This window comes from Polypterus senegalus, chromosome 13 (assembly GCF_016835505.1).
Source record: "Polypterus senegalus isolate Bchr_013 chromosome 13, ASM1683550v1, whole genome shotgun sequence".
Classification (NCBI taxonomy): domain Eukaryota; kingdom Metazoa; phylum Chordata; class Cladistia; order Polypteriformes; family Polypteridae; genus Polypterus; species Polypterus senegalus.
The window spans coordinates 125,017,702-125,043,364 of NC_053166.1; the positions used below are offsets into that span (position 1 = coordinate 125,017,702).

Here is a 25,663-nt window from a genome sequence, read left to right on the forward strand (position 1 = left end):
TTTTGTATTAATCATTTTATATGAATAGTTTTGGGTTGTGGAACGAATCATCTGAGTTTCCATTATTTCTTATGGGGAAATTCGCTTTGATATACAAGTGCCTTGGATTACAAACACATTTCCAAACGAATTATGCTTGCAATCCAAGGTGTATAATGTGTGTAACTTTAGTCCAAATATCAAATAAACATGTGAGCTTTAATTCAAGAATATAACCAAAGTACTGTGGTGGGCTGGCACCCTGCCTGGGGTTTGTTTCCTGCCGTGCACCCTGTGTTGGCTGGGAATGGCTCCAGCAGACCCTCATGACCCTGTAGTTAGGATATAGTGGGTTGGATAATGGATGGATGGATGAACCAAAGAGAAAAAAAAAAAAAAAAGAAAATCATTCAATTTACATGTTGCTGTCAATGAGTTACAAACCCAAGCTCAAATGTCAATTGACGGAACGCTAATGCATATTCCAGGATAGTGTAGAGGTATGAGCTGCTGCCTTATAACTGAAAGGTTGCTGGTTTGAGACTGGGCGCTGCGTGTTTTGAGTAGTGAACTGCTATTATTATTACTGTAATATAATAAAAACATAGGATTGATTTGTGTCTGTAACACCCAGTGTAAATTTTCTATTGTTAAGCTCTTAGAATTTTGCATCTGACTTGACTTCTGCTGCCTCAGTGGAGGATGAGTAAGCAGGCTGCCAGTCCTAATTGACACATTTGCAAAACAAAGACATCGATGACAAGGTACAAGGGAATTTAAGGTGGACCAGCATTACGAATGTTTTAGTAGGCTTCATGGCTTCTAGTATTAAAAAAACATTTTTACATTAAAATAAATTTGATAAAATGTGTATCATAATTATTCTCATTACTAACTTTAATAGCTTAATACTTTCAAGACTGTTGCAAACATCAAGCGGAGTAAGGCTGAAACCACTATTCTCCATTGACAAAAGCTTACTGTATACATACAGTGTATTGTTTGATTTTATCTGTTCGATCAGTGGTTCTAGGTTCAGACCTGGGGGCTCTTCTGGCTGCCAATTTTTGTTTTTGTAATCTCATTATTTAATTAGCTGCCGTTTTTTTCCTTCTCTTATATTAAGAAAGGTGCATTACAATTTTTTGCAGTTGTTTTTAATGCTTAACTCTGTTTTGGCTTTTTTTTCATTTTCCTTTTCAATGGAGTTTGCGCTCTTAATTATATTTAATTACAGACACCACTTGAAATAACGAATTAGAAAAGCAAGTTATTTCACAGTTAACAACTTGTGTGCGTATTTGTAAATAACAGCTTAAATGATTAAAACATTTAAAAACAACAAAATATTCAAAAGAAAAATACATTTATTCTTCTGCATTTAACACACACATTTTTGCTTCTATTAGTAAATATTTTAGCAAATTGAGTTATAGAATATTTGCATATCGTTGATGGGTCAGGCTCTGCAATTAGATAAGGATTTTGAATAGCTAAAGAAATGGAAGGAAATAACACAGAGTGATGCTTAATTATTACCAATTGTGAGTGAAGGAGGGATCACTTGTACACTAACACATTTTCTTTTTGGGTGCTCCCACATAGTGGTTGTGCTCCCATACAGAGAGAACAGATTCTTTTTATAGATATTGCAAGACACATTTTTTGTCAGATATGAAGTTGAAACAAGTCCAAACTTTTGAATTCACTGCTCTTCAATCCCCTACAGTAGTTACATAGTCTGTCTTCACTGTATCTGAAACTGTGATTAATGTTAATCTATTTTAATGAAGTGATGCATGTAACATATATCAAGCCAATTAATTTGTTATCAGTTAGTTGCCAACTATTTTCAGTATTGATTATTATCAACGACACTGGCTAGGTGTTGCAGCTGTATTCAGTTTCTGTGCTTAGTTGTTTAACTCATTTGCATTACTAGACCAAGGCCACAGATGATTATTATCATACATGTTATGCTCCACAAAAAAGAACAGTGAGAAGCCTATCTGCTCAGTGTCTCAAAAGTCACTCTTCCTTTCTGACCAATCAATCAATCAATCAATCATTTATTTATATAGCACATATTCATACAAAAAATGCAGCTCAAAGTGCTTTACAAAATGAATAAAATAAAAAAGTAGAAAGTAGCTATTTTATTAAGATTAATGTATTGCTAGTCTCATGAATTCCTATTGCTGAACAAGTGGTTTATAAGGTTATTCAAGATTTTTTTAAGTCAATACATACCGTTCACAAATCCTAAAAACACCCGTTGGGAAACGATACTGCCAACAATTCTGATCATCCTCAGAGTTGAAGACTTTCTCTTTGTGTTTCTCTGAGGTGATGTGCTTCTGCCATTGTTTCTCACTGTTGCAGTTCTTTCCACACAGCCAGCAGTGGTAATTAGCCTGAGATTAACCACAATGGAAAATGTATTAATTGAAAACTGAAATAAAGGACAGTGCAGCAAAACTCTGAAATGGTGGTTAAAAATGATGAAAGAAGCAGGCACAAAGTTTAGTAAAATCACTATGTACTTTCTGTTCATATCACTCCAAAGACTTCACATGATCAGTACCTTCTATAGCTGGCAACTGCCATTTCCTTTACTTTTTATCACATCATTACGGTTAAAAAAAAAAATGTACGTATGGCTACAAGCATGGTAGGGCTAATTAATTTAAATGTATGCATTTTCAAGATATTCAAAATAAAATACACTAATTTATATTAAAACAATTACATCAAGAGCAGCTCTTATTGTAACCAGTTATTTTTTCATGGCATAAACAAAATAAAAACTGAAAAAAACAAAAAAGATTTTTGTGTAACATAATATAATATCACCTTCAAAAATTAAGACACATAATAAACACTTGAATAATAAGCACACCCTCAGTTGATGTTATGATACTATGATAAATATTGTCATGTTAAAAGGAGACTCTTCTTACCAGCAGTGTGACACTGTGTTTTGAAAGAGCAATATGAAAACACTCCTAATCTATATTCCTCACACCGCCTAAATCGGGGTGCCCAAAACGTCAATCATGATTGACCGGTAGATTGCAAAGGTAGTGCAGGTATATCGTGTTGCATTCAAAAAAAAAAAAAAAATTTTAAACGTTAATCTATCATATATCCTCCCTATGGCATTTGCCACTTGAATGACATACAGGGCGGCCAGTCCGAGATCTCTTTTCTTCTAACATACTGGTCACGATCACATGCACGAGTTACTACAAAACTCCGGCTGTGATCTAGTTAGCCTTCCAATTTATATCAACTAAAGAAGGGATTAAAAAAAAAAATTGTGTGGGGAGGGTATGAGCTGGATGTGGAATTGGAAGAGGATTTTTTTTTCCTTACAATATCACAATCGAAGTGAATTTGTCTGATCTGTCAATCTATCATTGCTATTCCAAAAAAGGAAAAATGTGGAAAGGCACTTTCGAACTGTTCATAAAAACTACGCAACTGACTTCCTTCCAAAAAGCGATCTGGCAAAAAGAAAGGAGAGGGAACTAAAATTGCAGTTAATCAGACAGCCGTCATTTTTCACTCGGCGGAATTCAAAAGGAAGGGCAGACACACTGAAGCATTGTTCTGGGTGACTCACTCGATCATTAAGCATAAGAAGTTCTTCCAAGAGCTACTTCCTTGACTGCATTATTCAGGCTGTACTTATTTATGTGAGTCAGCATTTTCCCACATGAAGAATATTAAATCCAAATACTATAGTGACCATAAATGTATTGAATTGTTATTGTGCCATAAAGGTTTTTCAGTTATTCAAGGTACAACAACATATATTTTATGTATAAAGTATACTCAGTATATATATCATTTTTAATGGAGGTAGATCATTTCGACCTGGTCATTTTAAAAGTAGCTTGCAAGCAAAAAAATATTGCGTACCTATGGCTTAAATGAATCTACAGTATGCCTGCATTTTTCATCACTCTAAAAATCACAACCTTTAAAACACCATTATGGTAACAAGAGTCATTCAAATACATTTTTAATACTTATACAAACAATATGATCCCACTCTAAGGATAATACATACCACTATAGCCTTTTTCACTTCCTATAAGTACCACTATATTACATGATTTGCTCAGAGTCTAAAGATGCAAACCTTGGCTTCTTGGGGAAATACAGTCAAATCTTCCAGGCAGACAGATGCAAGGAATGTTTCATTTAAGTCAAAAGGAAGCCTGATCTCATGCTAACACAAACTTCTGGTCATTCAAAATACCTTCTAATTTATAAACTGTAATTGCCACCAATCCATTTTAGAAGTCCAACCTTTTTCTGCCTTCTCCCAAGTCAAGAATTATCTGATTTATCTTTATATAGAAATGAGCAGGTTACACAACATTGTATCTGTTTTAAATAAATCATCTTCAGTGACAGTTTTTGACTGTTCATTACCAAAGTGAGTGTAACGTTTATCTCACATTCAATTTTAGTAAATAAAATGAATTCCCTCTTTAGTACTCTATTGACTAGTTCTACTTACTAGACATTTAATTTTTGGTGGGCTCAAAAATCAATTAAAGAAAAATTAGCTTTGCTTTTCTGAATGAATGTGAGAAATAATACTTGTCTTCAATAAAACTGTCCTACCTTTTTGAACAAACTTTTTTAACATTTTAATAGAACAGAATTAGGTAGTGCCTGGTAATGAATCAAGCTGATTTTATTTTTATGAATAAACACCTTACATTACAAGTGTTACTTCCTACAGCTGGAAGTGCAGGTAATGTAAAATCTTTCTAAGCAAAATTACATAGCACACTGTCAAGTTTCATGATGTTCCATTTCAACAACTGATGAAATACAATAAATAGGTGCTATTTTAAAAAACTGAGCCAAGTATGAACAAATGTATTCAGGAATAAAAGCCGACATTTGCCAGGTATTCCCATATTTATTTAGGGATTGCATGTATGGAAATTATTGCAATGTTATAAAGAAAACAGAATAGAGGCAGAAATCTGCTATTTACAGTCTCAATCAAACTGAGAAACATGAGGTTCGTCATCAGCTAGGCATCCTAAAGAAACCGGTTTTTGGCAAAAATGACAACTCCTTTATTGAACACTGTGGTCAGTGAAACAAGGCCACTGCTAGGTAAATATTTGTGTTCTTTAATATTGTGCCTTTTGTTGATCAGTTCATTTTCTGCTCACTTTAACTATTCACAGTAACAGACATTTTAAACAAAGGTCCCCAAACCTTTGCATGCCACCGTACGTGAAAATACGTTTCAGATATTTCAAAATATGCTTTGCTTCTCTCTATTACTCAAGTGTATTAACCTTTATTACTACTCATATTTTTATACAGCAGCAAAGTGACTGAATTGTGCCAAGTTGACTTTAATCTCAAATTCATTATGGTGATTTATCAGAGGTCACCATTAATATGAGAGAAAAATTCCTAAATCATCATGGTAGTAAAATGGAATTGTCATTTTTTGCCAGTGCTGTATTGAAATAAAACACAGAATGTCCACAGTGAGTCTGAAGATTTGGGTGACTATAATATAATGGTTAGATTTTGGAGAAGAATTTTTAAATTAAAAAAATGTGTATTTCATGATTTAACTCATTTTGTTCTTTTGTTGCAAGTTACTTTGTGTTTTAGTTTTAAATCAGTTTACACTGATCTTTCCTGAAATTAACTGAATTCAGAATTAAGGGAAGCAGAACACAGTATTTAACTTAATTATCCATCCATCCACCCACCTATATCCTAACTACAGGGTCGCGGGGGTCTGCTGAAGCCAATCCAAGCCAACACAGTGTGCAAGGCAGGAAACAAACCCGGCAGGGTGCCAGCCACGCAGAGTACACACACACACACACACACACCAAGCACACACTAGGGACAATTTAGAATCGCCAATGCACCTAACCTGCATGTCTTTGGACTGTGGAAGGAAACCGGAGTACCCACGTAGACATGGGGAGAACATTCAAACTCCACACAAGGAGGACCCGGGAAGTGAACTCGGGTCTCATAACTGCGAGGCAGCAGCGCTACCCACTGCGCTAGCGTGCCACTAACTGAATCATATAAATAACAAAATGAATCAATTCACTAACAAGTAAGAAACACTAGAATCCCTGAAGCCTACGAAACCTATTCCTTTGCACCTCTCCATCAGTGTCTTTTGTTTCGTAAATGAATCGATCAGCACAAGCAGCCTACTATCCCTTCCACCCTAAAACACCGACACAGCTCAGGTTGCAGAGAAGATTCTTAGAGTTTAAATCTATTTATCTGGGTGTGAGGTGCCTAGAGTTGTACAGGGTAAATATATTGTCATTTGGAATACACACATTTCGTGTGTGTTCCATGTCTACAAAGATCTGTGTAAATGTAGGATGAAATGTGAGGCAGGAATTGTTAAACATATAACTAAAAAAAGAAAGGTTTTTCATACTTTAGTAATAATTGACAAAATGTAGACATGAAGTGTATATAATGTGTGAAGAATGAAGTCCAAATATCAAATAAACACTTTTACAAAAGGTACAACTATAACAAAACAAGTGCGCTTTTATTTAAGAATATGACCATAGAAAAAGAAATCAGGTTATGGCACAACAATGACATGACAGCTTGGATGGTGCAGCAGTAAGAACTGCTGACTCATAATCAAGAGGTTCCAAGTTCGATTCTGAGCATGTCTGTTTTGAGTAGTGAGCTGCTCTTATTGTTACTGTAATAGAATAAAAAGTTACATTTGATTTGAGTACAGTATGTAACAGCTAGTGTAAATGTATTGTACTTGTAAAAGTCAGCTTTTTTTTTAAAAATTATTATTCAGTACCCCCCGATCAGAGGTGAACTCAGATGAGGATGAGGGTTCTACATCGAAGAAAAAGAATAGAAGCCCTCTCTGCAAGAAACATCCACTCACACACAAGAACAATGCATTTGGATGCAGCAACAAGTTGGGCATCGTCCTGCCAGACAATCTGCCATATGCACGTCCTTCAAAGAAAAAGCAGGGCTTACATAGCTCGTCCCACGCAAAGTCCTATTTGTGATGGTGTTTATACGAAAAATATTTATATGTTGCTTATATAAAAGCCAGATCGAATGTCATTTACCTTGATTTATTAACATATCTTCCTACAGTGTGAAGTCACAAGTAGATTGTACAGCTACCTGTGTTTGATCGACACAGGCATGCTGATAAAATACATGTGTAATGCCACTTCTTATTTAGGAAAAGATCCCAGTTGTCCCAAGGGAGAAAGACTTTCTGAGACTAAGGTCATAAAGCTTATGGAGTCGTTTCTGGACAATGGCAAAACCGTAACAGTAGTTGTGTAAACTGCAACAGGAGCTTCCACCAGCAGCTAAAGTCACTTCAGTACACATGTACAATTGTCTTAGGTCTTTTTCACTACTAGATACTCTTGCAGTCTTTGCTATGAGAAGATTCTAGTCACCTACTGATTTTCATCTAGCCACTTTCAGTTTGAGAACTTTTTGTAGTTTTTACCCAGTATCTATTTAAATTTTTTGCCCCACATTGGTCCAGTACTTGTTTGGTATTAATAAAAAGCCAGAAGTTGGAATCAATGCCAAATACGAGTACCTTGAGGTAACATGGAAGCAATATGAATGCCAACAAGCAGTTCTGGTGCACCCCTAATATTTACAATAAAGGCTAATCTAGTACAGGACACCAAGATCACAATGTTGTGAATGTGAAATTTAATGCACTAGCATATAGAAACAATAGTATTATCCACCCATCTTTTAGAAAAACATTGTCTGCACAGTTGACAATAGGCATTAATAAGGTTATGCATTCAAAATGTAATGCTACTTCACTGTGTGATTCCTAGAAGTCACTTAAATTATTCACATAAATAGATTAAGGTTAAGATATACCATAACGTACAAAATATATAACACTGATCAATAACATCATAATATCAAATAACTGGTCATTGGCAAAAATATGGAATATACTATTACTTTTTCTTATTAGGTGGAACTATACACATCAGGATATAATGTCAACAGTATAAGGTGCCCTAAATAGGATCACAATTCCAAAACAACAAACACTGCTATAACCACTAAAAAAATACATCCTGAAACACATACAGTTTATGTTTTGGATGTTGTAGGAAACACAAAAGTAGACAACACAATGCAGATATCAACAAAAGAAAAAGAAAACAAATAATTTTTCTAACCATCTCTTCTGCATAGTCTGTGGGCATGTGGATCTGCTTTCCATTTTCTCGTACTGCAAAACATGCAGACTCCTCTCCCTTCTCGGACTTTTGACTCTTGAGCCACAACTCATACAACTGCTCCATGTCTGAAACTGTGACAGGAAAGAGAGTGCAAGGATGAAAATTACATTTAAATCTACTTCTATTATTATTGGCTGTAAAATGATCAAATTGGAGAGGGGACTTAAATGATACTTTTAGCTCTTAATATGATATAAAAATTTATGAGAAATTAATTAGAGACTATACTTTTCGTAATTAACACTAGAATTACCAGAGCCTATGAAAAAACTCATAGATCCGGCACACCTTAAATCCGTTCGCACCTCTCCGTCAGCATCTTTTGTCCTGTAAATGTTCCGATAAAGACAAGCAGCAAGCAGCCTGGTATCCCATCCCCACCTCCGCTGTAGAACGTGCACAATGTTCTCCCAGCTCATGCCTTGATTGATTATCTGGGAGTGAAGTGCTGGAGTTTTAGAGTGGAAATAATAGATCGTTATTTGGAACACATGCATTTCATATGTGTTCCATTTCTACAATAATCTGTGTAAACACATTGTTAAAACAGAAACTTTTTCATATTTTAGTAGCAAATGACAAAATGTTGGCATAAACTATATAATTTGTGAAGCTTGATGTCCAAAGTTCAAGCAAACACTTTAACAAAAGGTTCAAGGACGATACAAGAGTCCCCGGTTCAATCCCGACTGCCTCCTATATTTGCCGTTTTCAGTAGTGAGCTGCTCTTATTGTTCATATTATACAGTACACACATACATTTGGTTTGCATCTGTAACAGCAGTGTACATTTATAGGGTTTGTAAAAGTTACCTTTTTGTTCACTTTTATTCTCTCAGTCACGACCACGATACATACTACCGTCCTAGGGATCTGATGCTGTTAGTTTTTATTTGAAACTGGGAGTAACTGTAGATGCGAGTGGTGTTTTGAGGCAATGGAACTGGACATTCTCTGATATGGAGGGATAAAACCTGACACACAAATGCTGGTGAATCTGCCTTTTTCGTATCTCACCATCATTTGATTTTATTTTTATTTTTTTCCAGTTTTATTGAGTGTTCCTGCTCATGCTGAATTAGTATGAACCTTATGGTCTATGATGTAAAAAAAAACCAAAAAAAACCCGAGTCAGTGTCAGGTGCCCTTTCAATGTAATAGGAACCACAGCATAGACAGAAGTGTGCGCATTGCAATCATCAAATTCAAATGTTAACAGTTCACATACATATGTCATAAATGTAGGAAGGACGGTCCTTGTGTGTGTGCGTGAACTGTTAACATTTGAATTTGATGATTGCATATAGCGCTGAACTGACCTCTCTGTACTATTCTTTTCTCTGCAAGTTTTCGAGTACAAAAGAAACAGCCCCATACAGCAACGTGGAGACTGGCAAAAAAACCTGGGGTCACCGATTACAAGCGCAAGATGTTATACGAATGAATATGAATAATGTTGCATCCATGCCACAATGTTTTCCGAAATGTACTATACAGGTCATAAAATGAATAACTTCAAATATCATATATACCTATGTCTCTGTTTTTTGTTTTTTTTTTGACATCATGGATCATAAGTATGGAGGAATATTTCGGACAAAATTAAATAAATAAATAAATGCGTAAATAAATAAAAGTACTGTGAAATGTGAGCATAAATAAATAAATGTGTCACAAAATATGTTTTTCGTTGCTTATTTATTTCATTTTGTCCGTAACATTCCTGCAAACCATCATGAAATACGGCTTGAAATAAAACTGTCACTTTCACTCGTCAAAGTTGAGGGGGTGGGCTCTAACACGCCCTCTAGTTACTGATTGGTGAATCGACAGCACAAGAATTAATTAGAAAAATGCTTACTACTGCCATTGAAATGGATTCTGACGAAGATATTACGTATTTCAGAGAGAGAATTGAAGATTTATTGGAAGAAATTACAATGTTGGTGGCCCTTTTAGACTCCGATATAGATGAAACTCCATCCATCCATCCATTCTCTTCCGCTTAACCGAGGTCGGGTCGCGGGGGCAGCAGCTTAAGCAGAGAGGCCCAGACTTCCCTCTCCCGGCCACTTCTTCCAGCTCTTCGGGAGAATCCCAAAGGCGTTCCCAGGCCAGCCGGGAGACATAGTCCCTCCAGCGTGTCCTGGGTCTTCCCCGGGGCCTCCTCCCGGTTGGACGTGCCGGAACACCTCACCAGGGAGCCGTCCAGGAGGCATCCTGATCAGATGCCCGAGCCACCTCATCTGACTCCTCTCGATGCGGAGGAGCAGCGGCTCTACTCTGAGCCCCTCCCGGATGACTGAGCTTCTCACCCTATCTTTAAGGGAAAGCCCAGACACCCTGCGGAGGAAACTCATTTCAGCCGCTTGTATTGCGATCTCGTTCTTTTGGTCACTACCCATAGCTCATGACCATAGGTGAGGGTAGGAAGGTAGATCGACTGGTAAATTGAGAGCTTTGCCTTACGGCTCAGCTCCTTTTCACCACGACAGACCGATGCAGAGCCCGCATCACTGCGGATGCCGCACCGATCCGCCTGTCGATCTCACGCTCCATTCTTCCCTCACTCGTGAACAAGACCCCCGAGATACTTGAACTCCTCCACTTGGGGCAGGATCTCTCCCCCAACCCTGAGAGGGCACTCCACCCTTTTCCGGCTGAGGACCATGCTCTCGGATTTGGAGGTGCTGATTCTCATCCCAGCCGCTTCACACTCAGCTGCGAACCGATCCAGAGAGCTGAAGATCACGGCCTGATGAAGCAAACAGGACAACATCATCTGCAAAAGCAGTGACCCAATCCTGAGTCCACCAAACCGACCCCTTCAACACCCTGGCTGCGCCTAGAAATTCTGTCCATAAAGTTATGAACAGAATGGTGACAAAGGGCAGCCCTGGCGGAGTCCAACTCTCACTGGAAACGGGCTCGACTTACTGCGGCAATGCGGACCAAGCTCTGACACGGTTGTACAGAGACCGAACAGCTCTTATCAGGGGTCCGGTACCCCATACTCCCGGAGCACCCCCCACAGGATTCCCCGAGGGACACGGTCGAATGCCTTTTCCAAGTCCACAAAACACATGTAGACCGGTCGGGCAAACTCCCATGCACCCTCAGGACTCTGCTAAGGGTGAAGAGCTGGTCCACTGTTCGCGACCAGGACTAAAACCACACTGTTCCTCCTGAATCCGAGGTTGACTATCCGACGGACCCTCCTCTCCAGAACCCCGAATAGACTTTTCCAGGGAGGCTGAGGAGTGTGATCCCTCTATAGTTGGAACACACCCTCCGGTCCCCTTTTAAAGAGGGGACCACCACCCCGTCTGCCAATCCAGAGGCACTGTCCCGATGTCCATGCGATGTTGCAGAGGCGTGTCAACCAAGACAGTCCTACAACATCCAGAGCCTTAAGGAACTCCGGGCGTATCTCATCCACCCCCGGTGGGCCCTGCCACCAAGGAGTTTTTGACCACCTCGGTGACTTCAGTCCCAGAGATGGGAGAGCCCACCTCAGAGTCCCCAGGCTCTGCTTCCTCGTGGAAGGCATGTTAGTGGGATTGAGGAGGTCTTCAAGTACTCCTCCCACCGACCACAACGTCGAAGTGAGGTCAGCAGCGCACCATCCCCACCATATACGGTGTTGACACTGCACTGCTTCCCCTCCTGAGACGCCGGACGGTGGACCAGAATCTCCTCGAAGCCGTCCAAAAGTCGTTCTCCATGGCCTCTCCAAACTCCTCCCATGCCCGAGTTTTGCCTCAGCAACAACGAAGCAGCGTTCGCTTGGCCTGCCGGTACCTATCAGCTGCCTCCAGAGACCCACAGGACAAAAAGTCCTATAGGACTCCTTCTTCAGCTTGACGCATCCCTCACCGGTGTCCACCAACGGGTTCGGAGATTGCCACCACGACAGGCACCGACCACCTTGCGGCCACAGCTCCGGTCAGCCGCCTCAACAATAGAGGCACGGAACATGGCCCATTGGACTCAATGTCCCCACCTCCCTCGGGGCGTGGTTGAAGTTCTGCGGAGGTGGGAGTTGAAGCTACTTCTGACAGGAGACTCTGCCAGCCGTTCCCAGCAGACCCTCACAACACGTTTGGGCCTACCAGGTCTGACCGGCATCTTCCCCCACCATCGAAGCCAACTCACCACCAGGTGGTGATCAGTTGACAGCTCCGCCCCTCTCTTCACCCGAGTGTCCAAGACATATGGCGCAAGTCCGACGACACCGACCACAAAGTCGATCATCGACCTGAGGCCTAGGGTGTCCTGGTGCCAAGTGCACATATGAACACCCTTATGCTTGAACATGGTGTTCGTTATGGACAATCCGTGACGAGCACAGAAGTCCAATAACAAAACACCGCTCGGGTTCAGATCGGGGGGGCCATTCCTCCCAATCACGCCCTTCCAGGTCTCACTGTCATTGCCCACGTGAGCATTGAAGTCTCCCAGCAAAACGAGGGAATCCCAGAAGGTATGCCCTCTAGCAACCCCTCCAGAGACTCCAAAAAGGGTGGATACTCCAAACTGCTGTTGGCATACGCACAAACAACAGTCAGGACCCTTCCCCCCACCCGAAGGCGGAGGGAGGCCACCCTCTCGTCCACCGGGGTACTTTGACATGGAATGCCAAAAGCAGCTCCAACTAATATTTTGAACTGAGTATTTGACCCTTGTTTTACGAGTATAAAGTCAGGTGCATATTCGCAGCTACTTTTTCAAACAACTGTACAGCTCTGATCAGTGGTAAAGTTGTTCAGTTCAAAATATTAGTTGGAGCTGCTTTGGGAATTCCATGTCAAAGTACCTAAACTAACATAGCCGTTGCAGTTTACCATATATCAAACTGGCTCATTCGCCTTGTGATCGTCTTCTCCGATACACCATACAGATCTGCAATCTGTCGTACTTTTAAACCGCATAACAGAAGGTGTTCTATTGACTATAGACCCCACCCTCTCAACTTTGACGAGTGAAAGTGACAGTTTTATTTCAAGATGGTTTGCAGGAATGTTACGGACAAAATGAAATAAATAAATAAGCAATGAAAAACATATTTCGTGACACATTTATTTATTTATGCTCTCATTTCATGATACATTTATTTATTAAGGCTTCATTTCATGATACATTTATTTATTTATGCTCTCATTTCATGACAAATTTATTTATTAAGGCTTCATTTCATGATACATTTATTTATTTATGCTTATATTTCACAGTACTTTTATTTATTTGCACATTTATTTATTTATTTAATTTTGTCCGAAAAAGTCTTCCATACATAAGGTGCGTACTAATTCAGCGTGAGCAGGAACACTCAATAAAACTGAATAAAAAAAAAATCAAGTGACGATGAGGTACGAAGAAGGCAGATTCAGCAGTGTTTGTGTATCAGCTGTTATCCCTCCAGATCAGAGAATGTCCAGTTCTATTGCCTCAAAACACCACTCATATTTACAGTTACTCCCAATTTTAAATAAAAACTAACAGCGTCAGATCCCTATGGAGGTAGTATGTATCATGATCGTGACTGAAAGAATAAACGTGAAAGAAAAACGGTAACTTTTACAAATCCTATAAATGTACACCGTCTGTTACAGACAAATCAAATGTATATGTGTACTGTATAATATGAACAATAAGAGCAGCTCACTACTGAAAATGGCAAATATAGAAGGCAGTCGGGATCGAACCGGGGACTCTTGATTACAAGTCAGCAAATATTACCGCTACGCTACAGAAGCTGTTGTATCATCCTTGAACCTTTTGTGAAAGTGTTTATTTGATCTTCGGACTTCAGGCTTCACACATTATATAGTTTATGCCAGCATTTTGTCATATACTACTAAAATATGAAAAACGTTTCTGTTTTAACAATGTGTTTACACAGATTATTGTAGAAACGGAACACACATGAAATGCATGTGTTCCAAATAACAAGTTCCAAATAACAATCTATTATTTCTACTCTAAAACTCCAGCACTTCACTCCTAGATAATCAATCAAGGCATGAGCTGGGAGAACATTGTGCACGTTCTGCGGCGGAGGGGGATGGGATACCAGGCTGCTTGTCTTTATCGGCACATTTATAGGACAAAAGACGCTAACGGTGTGATGTGAACGGATTTAAGGTGGGCCAGATATACAAGTTTTTTCGTAGGCTCTGGCAATTCTAGTGTTAAGAACATAGACATAGGAAAGCCATTAACAATTTTTGTTCCTTAACAGGTCATCACATAAGAGGCAAAACACTGTTCTATTGTAACACTGTAAATTATACTCACTATTATTCTCTTTCATGAATGTCCACATGTCTCTCTCTTCTGGGCTGTGAGCAAAAGTACAGTTTCCAATGTACTGGCATTTTTTCCCTGAAGCTATATGGATGCATAACTGTCAATATAAGCAAACAAAATCCAGAAATATTGTGGTGGCCTATTAATTTATATATTAATGAAATCACAAACAAATTAACTTGTCTGGTTATTCCAGTCTACTCACATATATTACATGTACATACAAACACATACAAATATGTAACACCTCAGAAGTGCCACAGGCCAATTGCCTCCATGCCACACTGAATTGATGCAGCAATTCATGCAAAAGGAGCCTCAACCAACTACTGACTGCATACATGGACATACAGGCCAACATTTCTGTATTAAAAATCTTTTTTTTTTTATTTTTATTGGTCATATGTAAAATTCAAATTTTCCGACATACAAAATTTTGAGTTTTTATTACCTGTAAGCCATAATCAACAAAATGAAAATAAATAAATGCTTATTTCTAGAGACTTTTTACATGAGATTTTTTCAAGTCCCGCGAGATGAAACTTTGGCGACAAGATTTTTTAAAGTCACGCCCTCCTCGCAATCATATTCAAATACACACATGGTACTCTCACCTCTCATTCGTGTGAATCCTTTTGACACAGTTCCTGCTCTCTCAGGTCTTATAAATTTTAACACTTTCCTCACTTTAAGTTCACAATTAAAGAAGACGTATTATGTCCGAATCTTATTGAAGAATTTCATCACAAAAGGTTATCAACAGAAAAAATGAGAACACTGTCAATCCTAGCACCGAAAAATGAAGTCAAATGAATTTACACACAAAATGTTGATTGGTTACACGGCAAATTGGTTAAATGCGTATCAATAGACTATACTGAAACAGTCAGTGGTGATTGTGTGGAAGATGAAATCAACAACTTACAATATCCCGAAGAATACCTACAACCGTTAACACCATCCGGTCTTCCACCGCACGAATTACTGAAGAAAGATGGATGTATCCAAGAAAGGTAATGTAGTACAACTTCTACGAATAACATTAGACAACAAAGGAGATCTTGATATGCCATTTGTATTAAAACATTAATAGTGTCCCGTTAGAATAGCTTTTGCAAAGACAATTAACAAAGCTCAGAGCCAAACATTCAAAAAAGTCATTTTATTTAATAGAACGAAAGAAATAAAATTCAATTACGGGCAGTTATACGTTGTTTTGTCACAATGAAAGTCCAAAACACAGACTCAAAATTCAATGCAGTATTGACGAAAATTGAATTTTAAAAAATTGTTTTTACTGAAGTTTTACAGTAAAAGTGTAAGTTTAAAAAGTATTTGCGTGTTAATTTCAAAGCCAAACAGAACAAAATTGTATTATGTACTGAATCGCAACATGAAACATAATTTACCTTCAAATTATTATTTTTTACTATTTTTTAATATGGTTAATTACTCGCTGTAATGTAAAATAGTTCATTTTATTATGCATATGTAACAATTCCCATGAAAATAATCTGTTTAAATTGTACGTCCTATTTTTGTTTTCAATTCTATTTTTTGTAAAAATGTATCTATTTGTATGGAATGATTACAAATAAAAATCAATAAAATAAAAAAATTGTACATTCGCATCCCCATATGCGAGCGGAAGAACCACAAGAGAGGCTAGCGTGAATCGCAGGACCGGGGGTTGGCGAGTGAAGCAAGGAGGGGGCAAAGCCCCCTAGTGTATATATATTTATCTTTACATTCAACTACATTTCTAACCAACCCACTTACATCAAATTGCAAAGGAATGGGTTTTTTTGTTGGGAGGTTCCGAATAGTTGTCCACTTTTTACGTTCATTAGACATCACCAGCATGACACGTCTCTCCTTAGACCATCTAGAAGGAAAATTGAGATGAATATAATTAGAAATTAGTAAATTCTGCAGAATATTGCAACTCTTATCAATTCAACTGTGCATTTTTTTTGGTAGAAAGGGTAAGCCTTAGGGAGTTATCAGCATTGTTGTTATGAAAAACAGTTGTGCATTTTTGAGCAAAATGTGTGTTCTGACAAAATATTCCATTTATAGTGCATCTGGAAAGTATTCACAGTGTATCACTTTTTCCACATTTTGTTATGTTACAGCCTTATTTCAAAATGGATTAAATTAATTTTTTTTTTAGAATTCTACACACAACACCCCATTATGACAACGTGAAAAAAGTTTACTTGAGATTTTTTCAAGTCCCGCGAGATGAAACTTTGGCGACAAGATTTTTTAAAGTCACGCCCTCCTCGCAATCATATTCAAATACACACATGGTACTCTCACCTCTCATTCGTGTGAATCCTTTTGACAGACACAGTTCCTGCTCTCTCAGGTCTTATAAATTTTAACACTTTCCTCACTTTAAGTTGAGGTGGATAAAAGCCCTATGAGACTGGCAACACGTCGGGCATGGCCACTCATTTAAAACAACACCACTCTGATGTGACAGGACCCAAGACGATGGCTGCGCAACAACCAAAGATATCCGCGGCATTTTAGCAGCCCTTTGCTGCCCAATCAGACTGGGCTAAAGCTATTACAAAAGCTATTGGGGTGTTTGTTGCAGCAGACATATTCCGTTGTGCAAAACAAGGGGTTTAAACATATGATACACGTGCTTGAGCCACGCTATGATATTCCGTCGCGCACTCACTTCAGTGACAATATCATTCCAAGTATGTATGAGCAGGGAAAGTCAAACGTTATGGCTGAACTGTCCCAGGCATTTTCTGTGACCCAAACTACAGACGGGTGGACCTCCAGGGCAACAGAAAGCTATGTGACCGTGACTGCTCATTACATCACAGCGGAGTGGGAGATGCGAAGCCCTGTACAGGCACTTCAGTGCCTATCGAGAGGGTGTTCACAACAGCAGCGGACATAGTTACAGCAAAGAGATCTACACTTTCCCCAGAAAATGTACACATCATCATGTTTTTGAAAAAAAAATTGAAATTATCAACTCTGCTTTGCTTTCTTTCTTCTTTTTTGATGATGTGGACATAAGCTAGTTTATATTTCTCTCTCCACGTTCAAAGTAAGAAGCAATGATGCCTTAAATTGCATTTAAAGTTGTTTTTTATTGTGGCCACATTAAAGGAAATAGTTATCATGCCTTACATTGCACCTTAATTTGTATTTATATAATTGAGTGGAATGAGTCTTGAGTTGAATGTTTTTAATGGGCAAAAATACTTAACTAAATAAATGGAGAATTAAATTTGTCTTTTTTTTTTTTGCTGATCCGAAAATTGATCCGATCCGTGACTTAAAACCATGATCCGATCTGAACCGTGAGTTTTTTGATCCGTTGCACCACTTGTAGACTTGGTCTGATGAGACAAAGATTGAACTCTTTGACCGGCGTCATATTTGGAGGAAACCAGGCACCGATCATCACCAGGCCAATATCATCCCTACAGTGAAGCATGGTGGTGGCAGCATCATGATGGTGGAATGTTGTTATACTACATGTTTCTTTATGTCACTATATTTGGACAATACTGTTATGAGTTTTATTCACACGTGCATGTTAAATTTGGCACACAAGGGCGCAGCAGTTAGAATTGCTAGCCAAGCATTGGATTAGATAGCCAAAGACAACTGGAGGAGGTATTTCTGTCCTCTGTCAGCACAAATCTTTTTTCCTTATTGGGGGAATGAGAATCGGCATGCAAGCACTATGATATTTCTGTATTTTGTGGAGGAGGAATTCAGCCCTTGTTTGGAGACAGAGAAGACCAGCAAATGAAGCAAGACATTATAAAAGGCTTGGACAGCAGCCAGACCCTTGGAGGCGGTATCAACAAAGTTCGAAGAAAAACCTCCCAGCGTGGTGATGCGAAAATGGCTGACTGTGTTGATCCAGATTTCCCACCTGGATTAAGTCTGTCCATATGCCTCCCTGTCTGTAACCGCGTTAACCGTCAGTAAATGTAAGCTAAAAGATATTTTTTCTCATGTGATTCTTGTACCACCGTAATCACGATGGGAGGGATATCGCCGTTTCTGGTATATTATGATATTGTTTAATTATTTAATATATCACAATTTTAAAAGAACACATTTCCAAGACAGCTAATGCCGCTTCAGGAAACAATGGCGTAGTCGGCAGGATTGTGGCTACATTAATAATTATATATATTAATTATAATATTTTATATATATATTAAAAATATGCTTATACTGACGATATAGGTGGCTCGGTCAAAATATTTGGTATATATTTTGGGATTGGTCGCGCGCACTGTCATGGACTCCCGGACCGAGAATTAAAACTGCCTTAACATGCCTGGCCGGAATTGGAATAGGGATATTAATTAAATCCCATCAAAAGACAAGAGGCGGTCTTGTCAAAAATTGGCACAGTGCATGAGGCTGGAAAGAAAACACGACATCTGTCGGTGAATCGTGGTAGCGTCTGCTACCTACGGTATGCGAGTGGACTTTTAAGTTCAATGCATAAGTGGGACTAAAATTGGACAAAATAAATGGAAAACAACAAGATTGAAACTTATGGCACGAGACTGGCTGTCCAGTAAAATAAAACGGCACTCACAGGGGCAGCACAGATTAATGCACTGCCGTACGAAGCCCAAAATCTACCTAGAAAAGTAAATGCTGTGTTGGAGAAGACGTATTTAAAATAAATTACATAGCTACCCATTAGAAAACAATATTGAAAAGCTATAAAGAATGGCGCGTTATTGTATTTAGTTGCAGCAGGCAGACATGCAGGCAATGCACTTACCTTGCCGTTTGCGTAATAATCCAGCGGAGCTGAACAAACTTAAAGATGAAATAAAATCAACAGTGATAGAATCCATAACGTCTCGATCACGATCGCTAAAATAATTTGTAGAAATCTTTAATGGCATACAAGCAGTCCGATGCAAAAATACAAGCTTCGTCCACGTGTTACAACCAGTCTGAAAGACGCCAGCTGTTTCTATCAATCTACCTACAAGGGTAAAGGTTAAAGGTTTTGGCAAAACCCACCTATTTTGGTACTTTTAAGAAATCGCAGTGTGTTTAAAACACACAGAAATAATTAAATTGCCTTCTAAATACAGTATAGCTTAAATAACGAACCTACGTTATAAGCTAATGTTTAAAAAGAATTTGTAAAACGGTGTACACATATAGCGCTAAAATTCAAAAGAGCTTCAACTAAAAAGTGGAAAAAGAATAAATACATGTAGTGGTTAAATCTTACAATGAGAAACATGCCTTTGTACCTTCTGGTAAGCACTGGCCAAACTTTGTTTTAAGAAGGGATTAATTGGATAAGTATGAAGTTAAAAACATGAGGCAGTTTCTCATAGTTTAAAGGAGAAATGCTCTTTTAATAAAACTAAATAATAAGGGAGACAAGTTCTCGCGGATATGTAGCATGTGCCCGATTGTGCATGAATGGAGGTTATGTATTTTGGGAACTCTTAAGGGAATATATGGTGGCGCAGTGGTTAGCACACTTGCTCGGTGATACGAGATAAAAGTTCAAGCATGTATGTTTTCCTTGTTAAGTCAGGATATTCTTTGTGACCGCGTAACTTTTTGTGGGAATACTTTCTTGTTGTGGAATTGTGCTGTGTGATTTCCCCACGAGTGGATTTCTCTTGCTGTCGCTGAATTTTACGTATCGCCATGGCAATATTTTGTCCTTGTTGCCGCTGACTCGTGATGTTTGCCACGAAATTTCCATGATCTGGAAAATCACGCGTATGAAACTAAGGTAAGAAGCATTCCTAATATTTTCAGTAATATCAGCTTGCGGCCTGAGATGTTGTTTGATTAATAAGAAGCATGAAGGAAAAGACGCGTTTAAGTATGTTGCATGGTGAAACCCTATAGATAAACAAAAAAAAAAAAAAGCATAACCTCGAGTGAGTTAATAGCACGTTTGCTAGAGATCGAGAACTTTATTCTGTGAATGAAGTATTGTTGAAAAAGAGAACGTGAATATATGTGAAAGAATGAAGCAATTGCCAAATACTGTGTGTAGAAATGACTGAAACGAGTGAAGGTTGATTGTCTGTTTTCTAGTGAACGAATTTCTGCGTTAGCCAAGTAATTCTGCTTGGACATGAAGCAGAGTTTAGAATCTAGAAAAGAAAATAAAAGACGAATAAATTATCTTTATTCAGAGTCTGGGGCGGCAGATGCATGTTTATGTAATTTGTAAGTCTGTCTTTCTATGTTTGTCAGCTGACTTAGAATGTTAAACTGTAGAAATGGGAGAACTCCCATATAATATGCAAAGTTAAGTGTAATACATGTGAATATCAATAGTGATCATGACTGGTGATTGATAACACAATCTGTGCCTGGTCTGTGTCTTTGAAGCCTGCAAACAGATGCAGAGTTTAAATAAACGCCATGAATTATTGACCTAGACGAATCTCAGAATAGCTTGTAACATGGTCAATTAAAGAGAAGAATTTTCAAATCTGAATTTCATGAAAAGTATTATAAGCATAAAAGTTTAATTAAAATCTATAGATGTTCTTTTTCTCCAGATTCAGCAAATCCAGTGACCAACAGATGGAAAACAAACTATGTTTCTATACAAGTTGCAAAAAATAGCTTAATAGCAAGTTTGGGCAGAGCAATTAGAAATAATCTAATCGAAGGATAGTGAATATTTATCAATCATAAATTAATGAACAGCCGCTATTGGAATAGTTTTCTTGCATGCTGATTTAGTGCAAGTGTTAAATGTTTAAATGAGAAAAAAAATGCAAACAAATGAACACTAGACTGATCTCTTTCTCTTCTTCTTCAGGAAAAAACAGCATAGAGGGTTTATATATATTTTGATGTATGACAAATGATTATTATTATCACTTCTGTAATTACAAACTGTATCTTATTTCAGCAGGACAACAACTCTAAGCACACAGCCAAGATATCAAAGGAGTGGCTTCAGGACAACTCTGTGAATGTCCTTGAGTGGCCCAGCCAGAGCCCAGACTTGAATCCAATTGAACATCTCTGGAGAGATCTTAAAATGGCTGTGCACCGACGCTTCCCATCCAACCTGATGGAGCTTGAGAGGTGCTGCAAAGAGGAATGGGCGAAAGTGGCCAAGGATAGGTGTGCCAAGCTTGTGGCATCATATTCAAAAAGACTTGAGGCTGTAATTGCTGCCAAAGGTGCATCGACAAAGTATTGAGCAAAGGCTGTGAATACTTATGCACATGGGATTTCTCAGTTTTTTTATTTTAAATAAATTTGCAAAAACCTCACATTGTCATTATGGGGTGTTGTGTGTAGAATTCTGAGGAAAAAAAATGAATTTAATCCATTTTGGAATAGGCTGTAACATAACACAATGTGGAAAAAGTGATTTGCTGTGAATACTTTCCGGATGCACTGTATAATAAGTTTTGTTTGTGCAAGTAAGATCAAATATTAGTGACTTAAAAAACTGAAAGAAGAAATTTTACACAACATCGAAGGTACCTGTATTCATTCCAAGCTGGAAAAAAAAGCCCTCCACTGAAACTACCTCAACACTGTCCCCTCCTCCCCCAAACCTCTCAGTCAGCTGGACATACACCTATTTTCACTGCTCACAAAAATGCAAACCAGGGAAAAAACTGTTACAGTGTTACATAGCATATTATAAACAAATCAACCTATTCCAATCAGAGTGTGCAGGCCTAATTTGAAGTATGTATGTTTGCCTTAATTAAACAGCTATATTTTGTTAATACAGTATTATCACATGTAAAATAGTTTTAATCCACAAGAGTTGATTGTATGATGCATGAATTATTACGTTTAAGTTCAAGAAAAATATAAAATTATTTTCTTATTTTTTTTCATTTAACCAAACATTACTTTAATGTTTCTTCAGGTTGAAAGTTCTAGCTGTGCTTGATCTAAAAAACAGGAAAGCATGACATTATAGTTTGCTATCCTTTTAGCTTGATTATTCAGTGAATGAAATATTATATGTGAAAAATACATATCATAAATAAAATACTTACCATATCATACTTAGTGTTTAAGAAGCAAGAACATTTCCTCCATTAGAACATTAAACTGATCTTGATGAGCACAGGTCAATCCAGACCAACAAGCTTGACAATCACATTCACACAATTTCTCCAGAATAATGTCAAGTTTTAAAAGTCCCCAAAGTACTATTACTTACTGCAATATTTAGTAACTTACTCCAGGTCTCAATGGATATCTATGTGAAGAAAGACTTTCTAATGTTTATGTGAAATCAACTTGAGAATTTTCCATCACGTCACCATGTTCATGTTAAAGAATTTATTTTACAAAAATGATATCATGTTACTTCTTAAATCTCCATTGCATAAAATAAAAGAGTTTAAGCTCCTTCAGTCTTTTCTTGCTACTCATACCTTGCAGAAATGGAATCAGACTAGTCACTCTTTCCTATATTTTCTCTAGTGCGACTAGGTCTTTTTATAATAAGGAGATCAAAACTGTCCACAGTATTCCAGATGAGCCCATACAAGCGCATTACATAGCTTAGGTATAACCTCACTTGCCTTATTCTCCACAAATTGGGCTACATAACTGATCCTATTAGCCTTTTTAATCACTTCTGTAGTCTGTCTAGATGTAGATAGTGAAAAGTCCACTATGACTGCATGGTCCTGTTCATAATGCGTACTTTCAAATTTCAAAACTCCCAGTGTGTATTGAAATCTAGTATTTTTACTTCCTATGAGTAATACTCAACATTTATTTACATTAAATTTAATCTGCCAAGCTGACCAAGCCTATTGTCTGTTTAGGCCAATTTGTAATGATTTGGTTAATTCTACATTCTCTGCCTTTCCACCTAATTTGGTATTATCTGCACTTTCAACAATTAGGTATGTTATGATCAAGATTGCTTAGAAATATACATTCAAACAAGAACTGACCCAGCACTGATTCCCAACGGGCACTACTTCTAACAGCACTTAATTCTAAAAAAGATCTTTGTACTATATATAACCTTTTGCTTCCGCTCTTCAAGCCAATTTTGAACCCTCTACACACGGTGCCCTAAATTTTCTTAGTTTAATCGCTACAGTTTCAAGTTGTATCTTTTAAAATCTTTCTGAAAATCTAAATAAATTATATCATACACACCTCCCTGATCATATGCTTCACCGATGACAAATTTGCTTAGCATGTATTGGCGCCACCTCCCTTTCAATGCTCCACGTCCACCCTGAGATGCATTGGCAGCAGGACTGTTATAATAAACTTGGCAAGAGAGATAACAAAGAAGCAACATCAAATTCTTTCAGCCTGACACAATATGATTTCTTGCATGTTTGTAGAATATCAGCATTTTAGTGTCATATGATCTTTCTAACTACTGTGCTGGACAACACGTATGGACTGGCATTCCTGCTGGGTTTGCTTCCAGTTCCTTAACTGGCCAGGAAGCAAATATAATAGGGAGATTGAGGGAGACTCCGTTTCAAGTCTGTATGCTCCCCCCTTTTTGATAGATAGCAGCATCCCATGGCGTTGGTACCCATTCAGACACTAGCAGGGAATGCTGAGAATTGTAGTCTGGTAGTACAACCCTGCAGGGGTCCATAGGTGCCACTAGGGGGTGCTGCAAAGAGTTACACTCTCCACTGTTTGGGACTTTCGTATAGCCTAGAAGTACTTCCAATGAGTGAAACTCTGGCACAGTAAGTACTCCAAGGCCTTCAATAAAAAACCAAACTGTCTCGTCCAAGTGAGTTGAAGCTGGGAGAGACAGACAGGGAACACTCGCTGGGGAAGAGGAGAAGGAGAAGCAAGAGCAGCAACAGAGCAGAGGAAAGGAGAGGAGTGAAGAAATGTGTGCATAATTACAGCGTGGAAGTATTTGTATAAAATAAAACCCTTTGTTTTACACTCAAAATGTGTCTGTGCATCTATGTTTGGGGCTTTGTGGCAGCCCCTGTTGACCACACTACTTAGTAATAAACCTGGTTCTTGAAATGTAATGGTCAATCATTGGCTTAATTGGTTCTATTAATTTACCTGTGATGTATGTTAAGTTTACTAGCCTGCAGGTACTTGATTCAGCCTGATCAACTTTTTATATAATGGGATATCATTAACCAACTTCCAGTCCATAGGAATGTCCTCAGTGTGCAATGACCTGTGAAAGATATGCTTCAAGGATTTATATATGATAAGTACTCACTAACCTCTTTAAGCACTATAAGTTAAAATTTTATCTGGTCCTGGTGATTTGATTGATTTCAGCCTCCTTCTATAGTTTCAAAAACTCTGGACTTGATGTTATTTTGGACAACAGGTGAATAGGATAAAGAGCTTAAGTTGGGCTAATAAGCCTGTTCTAGTCATAGTTCTAATATTTACTGTGTGTAGCTGACTGGGACTGCAAAATCTTTTATCCTTCTACCTTTAGTTCACGATCAGTCCCCAATTCAAGTCAACTAAATAGTAATATGGCAAAGAAAGCTCTCAGCACTATAATGGATCTAAAGTTTGAAATGGTTTAACACCATGATCTTGGCAATGCGTTAGTAGATTTGTATTACAAAGGTCAGGTATCTTGTCACACCCCCATTTGTTTTTGGCAATCTTTGTAGAAAGAGGATAGTAACAATAAGAATCAACATGTTTAACTTAACCTACAGCATAAACAAGCAGTAGAACAAGGGGGATACATTAACTAGTGAGATTTATTTTATCAAATTCCAAGTAGCACAAATATGAAAGCAATAATAGCTGACTGTAATCCAGAAACCAGAATACTGGATTTGCAAGGCAGCAGTGTGTTAATCACTGCTCTGCCATACACAAATATACGTAGTTATCAACAAAATACCCAAAAATACTGCGATATACTTATAGCATCATATGTAAATTTGACTGTAAACTATTTTAAGATTACAGGTGATTTTAATAACAACCCAACTTTTAATCAACCTAAAATAAGTTAGATGAGAACTGAGCATAAATTGCTAAGAGTAAAATGCAGGGGACTAAAAAAAAAAAAAGGGCATCACTGTACAAACTTTCCAGCTGAA

At 38.1% G+C, this 25,663-nt stretch overlaps 1 protein-coding gene across 2 annotated transcripts in view; it reads right to left on the minus strand.

Moving 5' to 3' along the window:
• Nucleotides 1–25,663, minus strand: part of zc3h7a (zinc finger CCCH-type containing 7A) — an 80,349-nt gene that overhangs the window by 5,816 nt on the left and 48,870 nt on the right. For both annotated transcript variants that reach the window (XM_039776445.1, XM_039776444.1), the window contains 4 exons: nucleotides 16,371–16,476; nucleotides 14,580–14,688; nucleotides 8,220–8,353; nucleotides 2,230–2,393 (listed from right to left, as the gene is read on the minus strand). In XM_039776445.1, coding sequence (XP_039632379.1) covers nucleotides 2,230–2,393; nucleotides 8,220–8,353; nucleotides 14,580–14,688; nucleotides 16,371–16,476 — 513 coding nt within the window. The remainder of the gene's footprint in view (nucleotides 1–2,229; nucleotides 2,394–8,219; nucleotides 8,354–14,579; nucleotides 14,689–16,370; nucleotides 16,477–25,663) is intronic.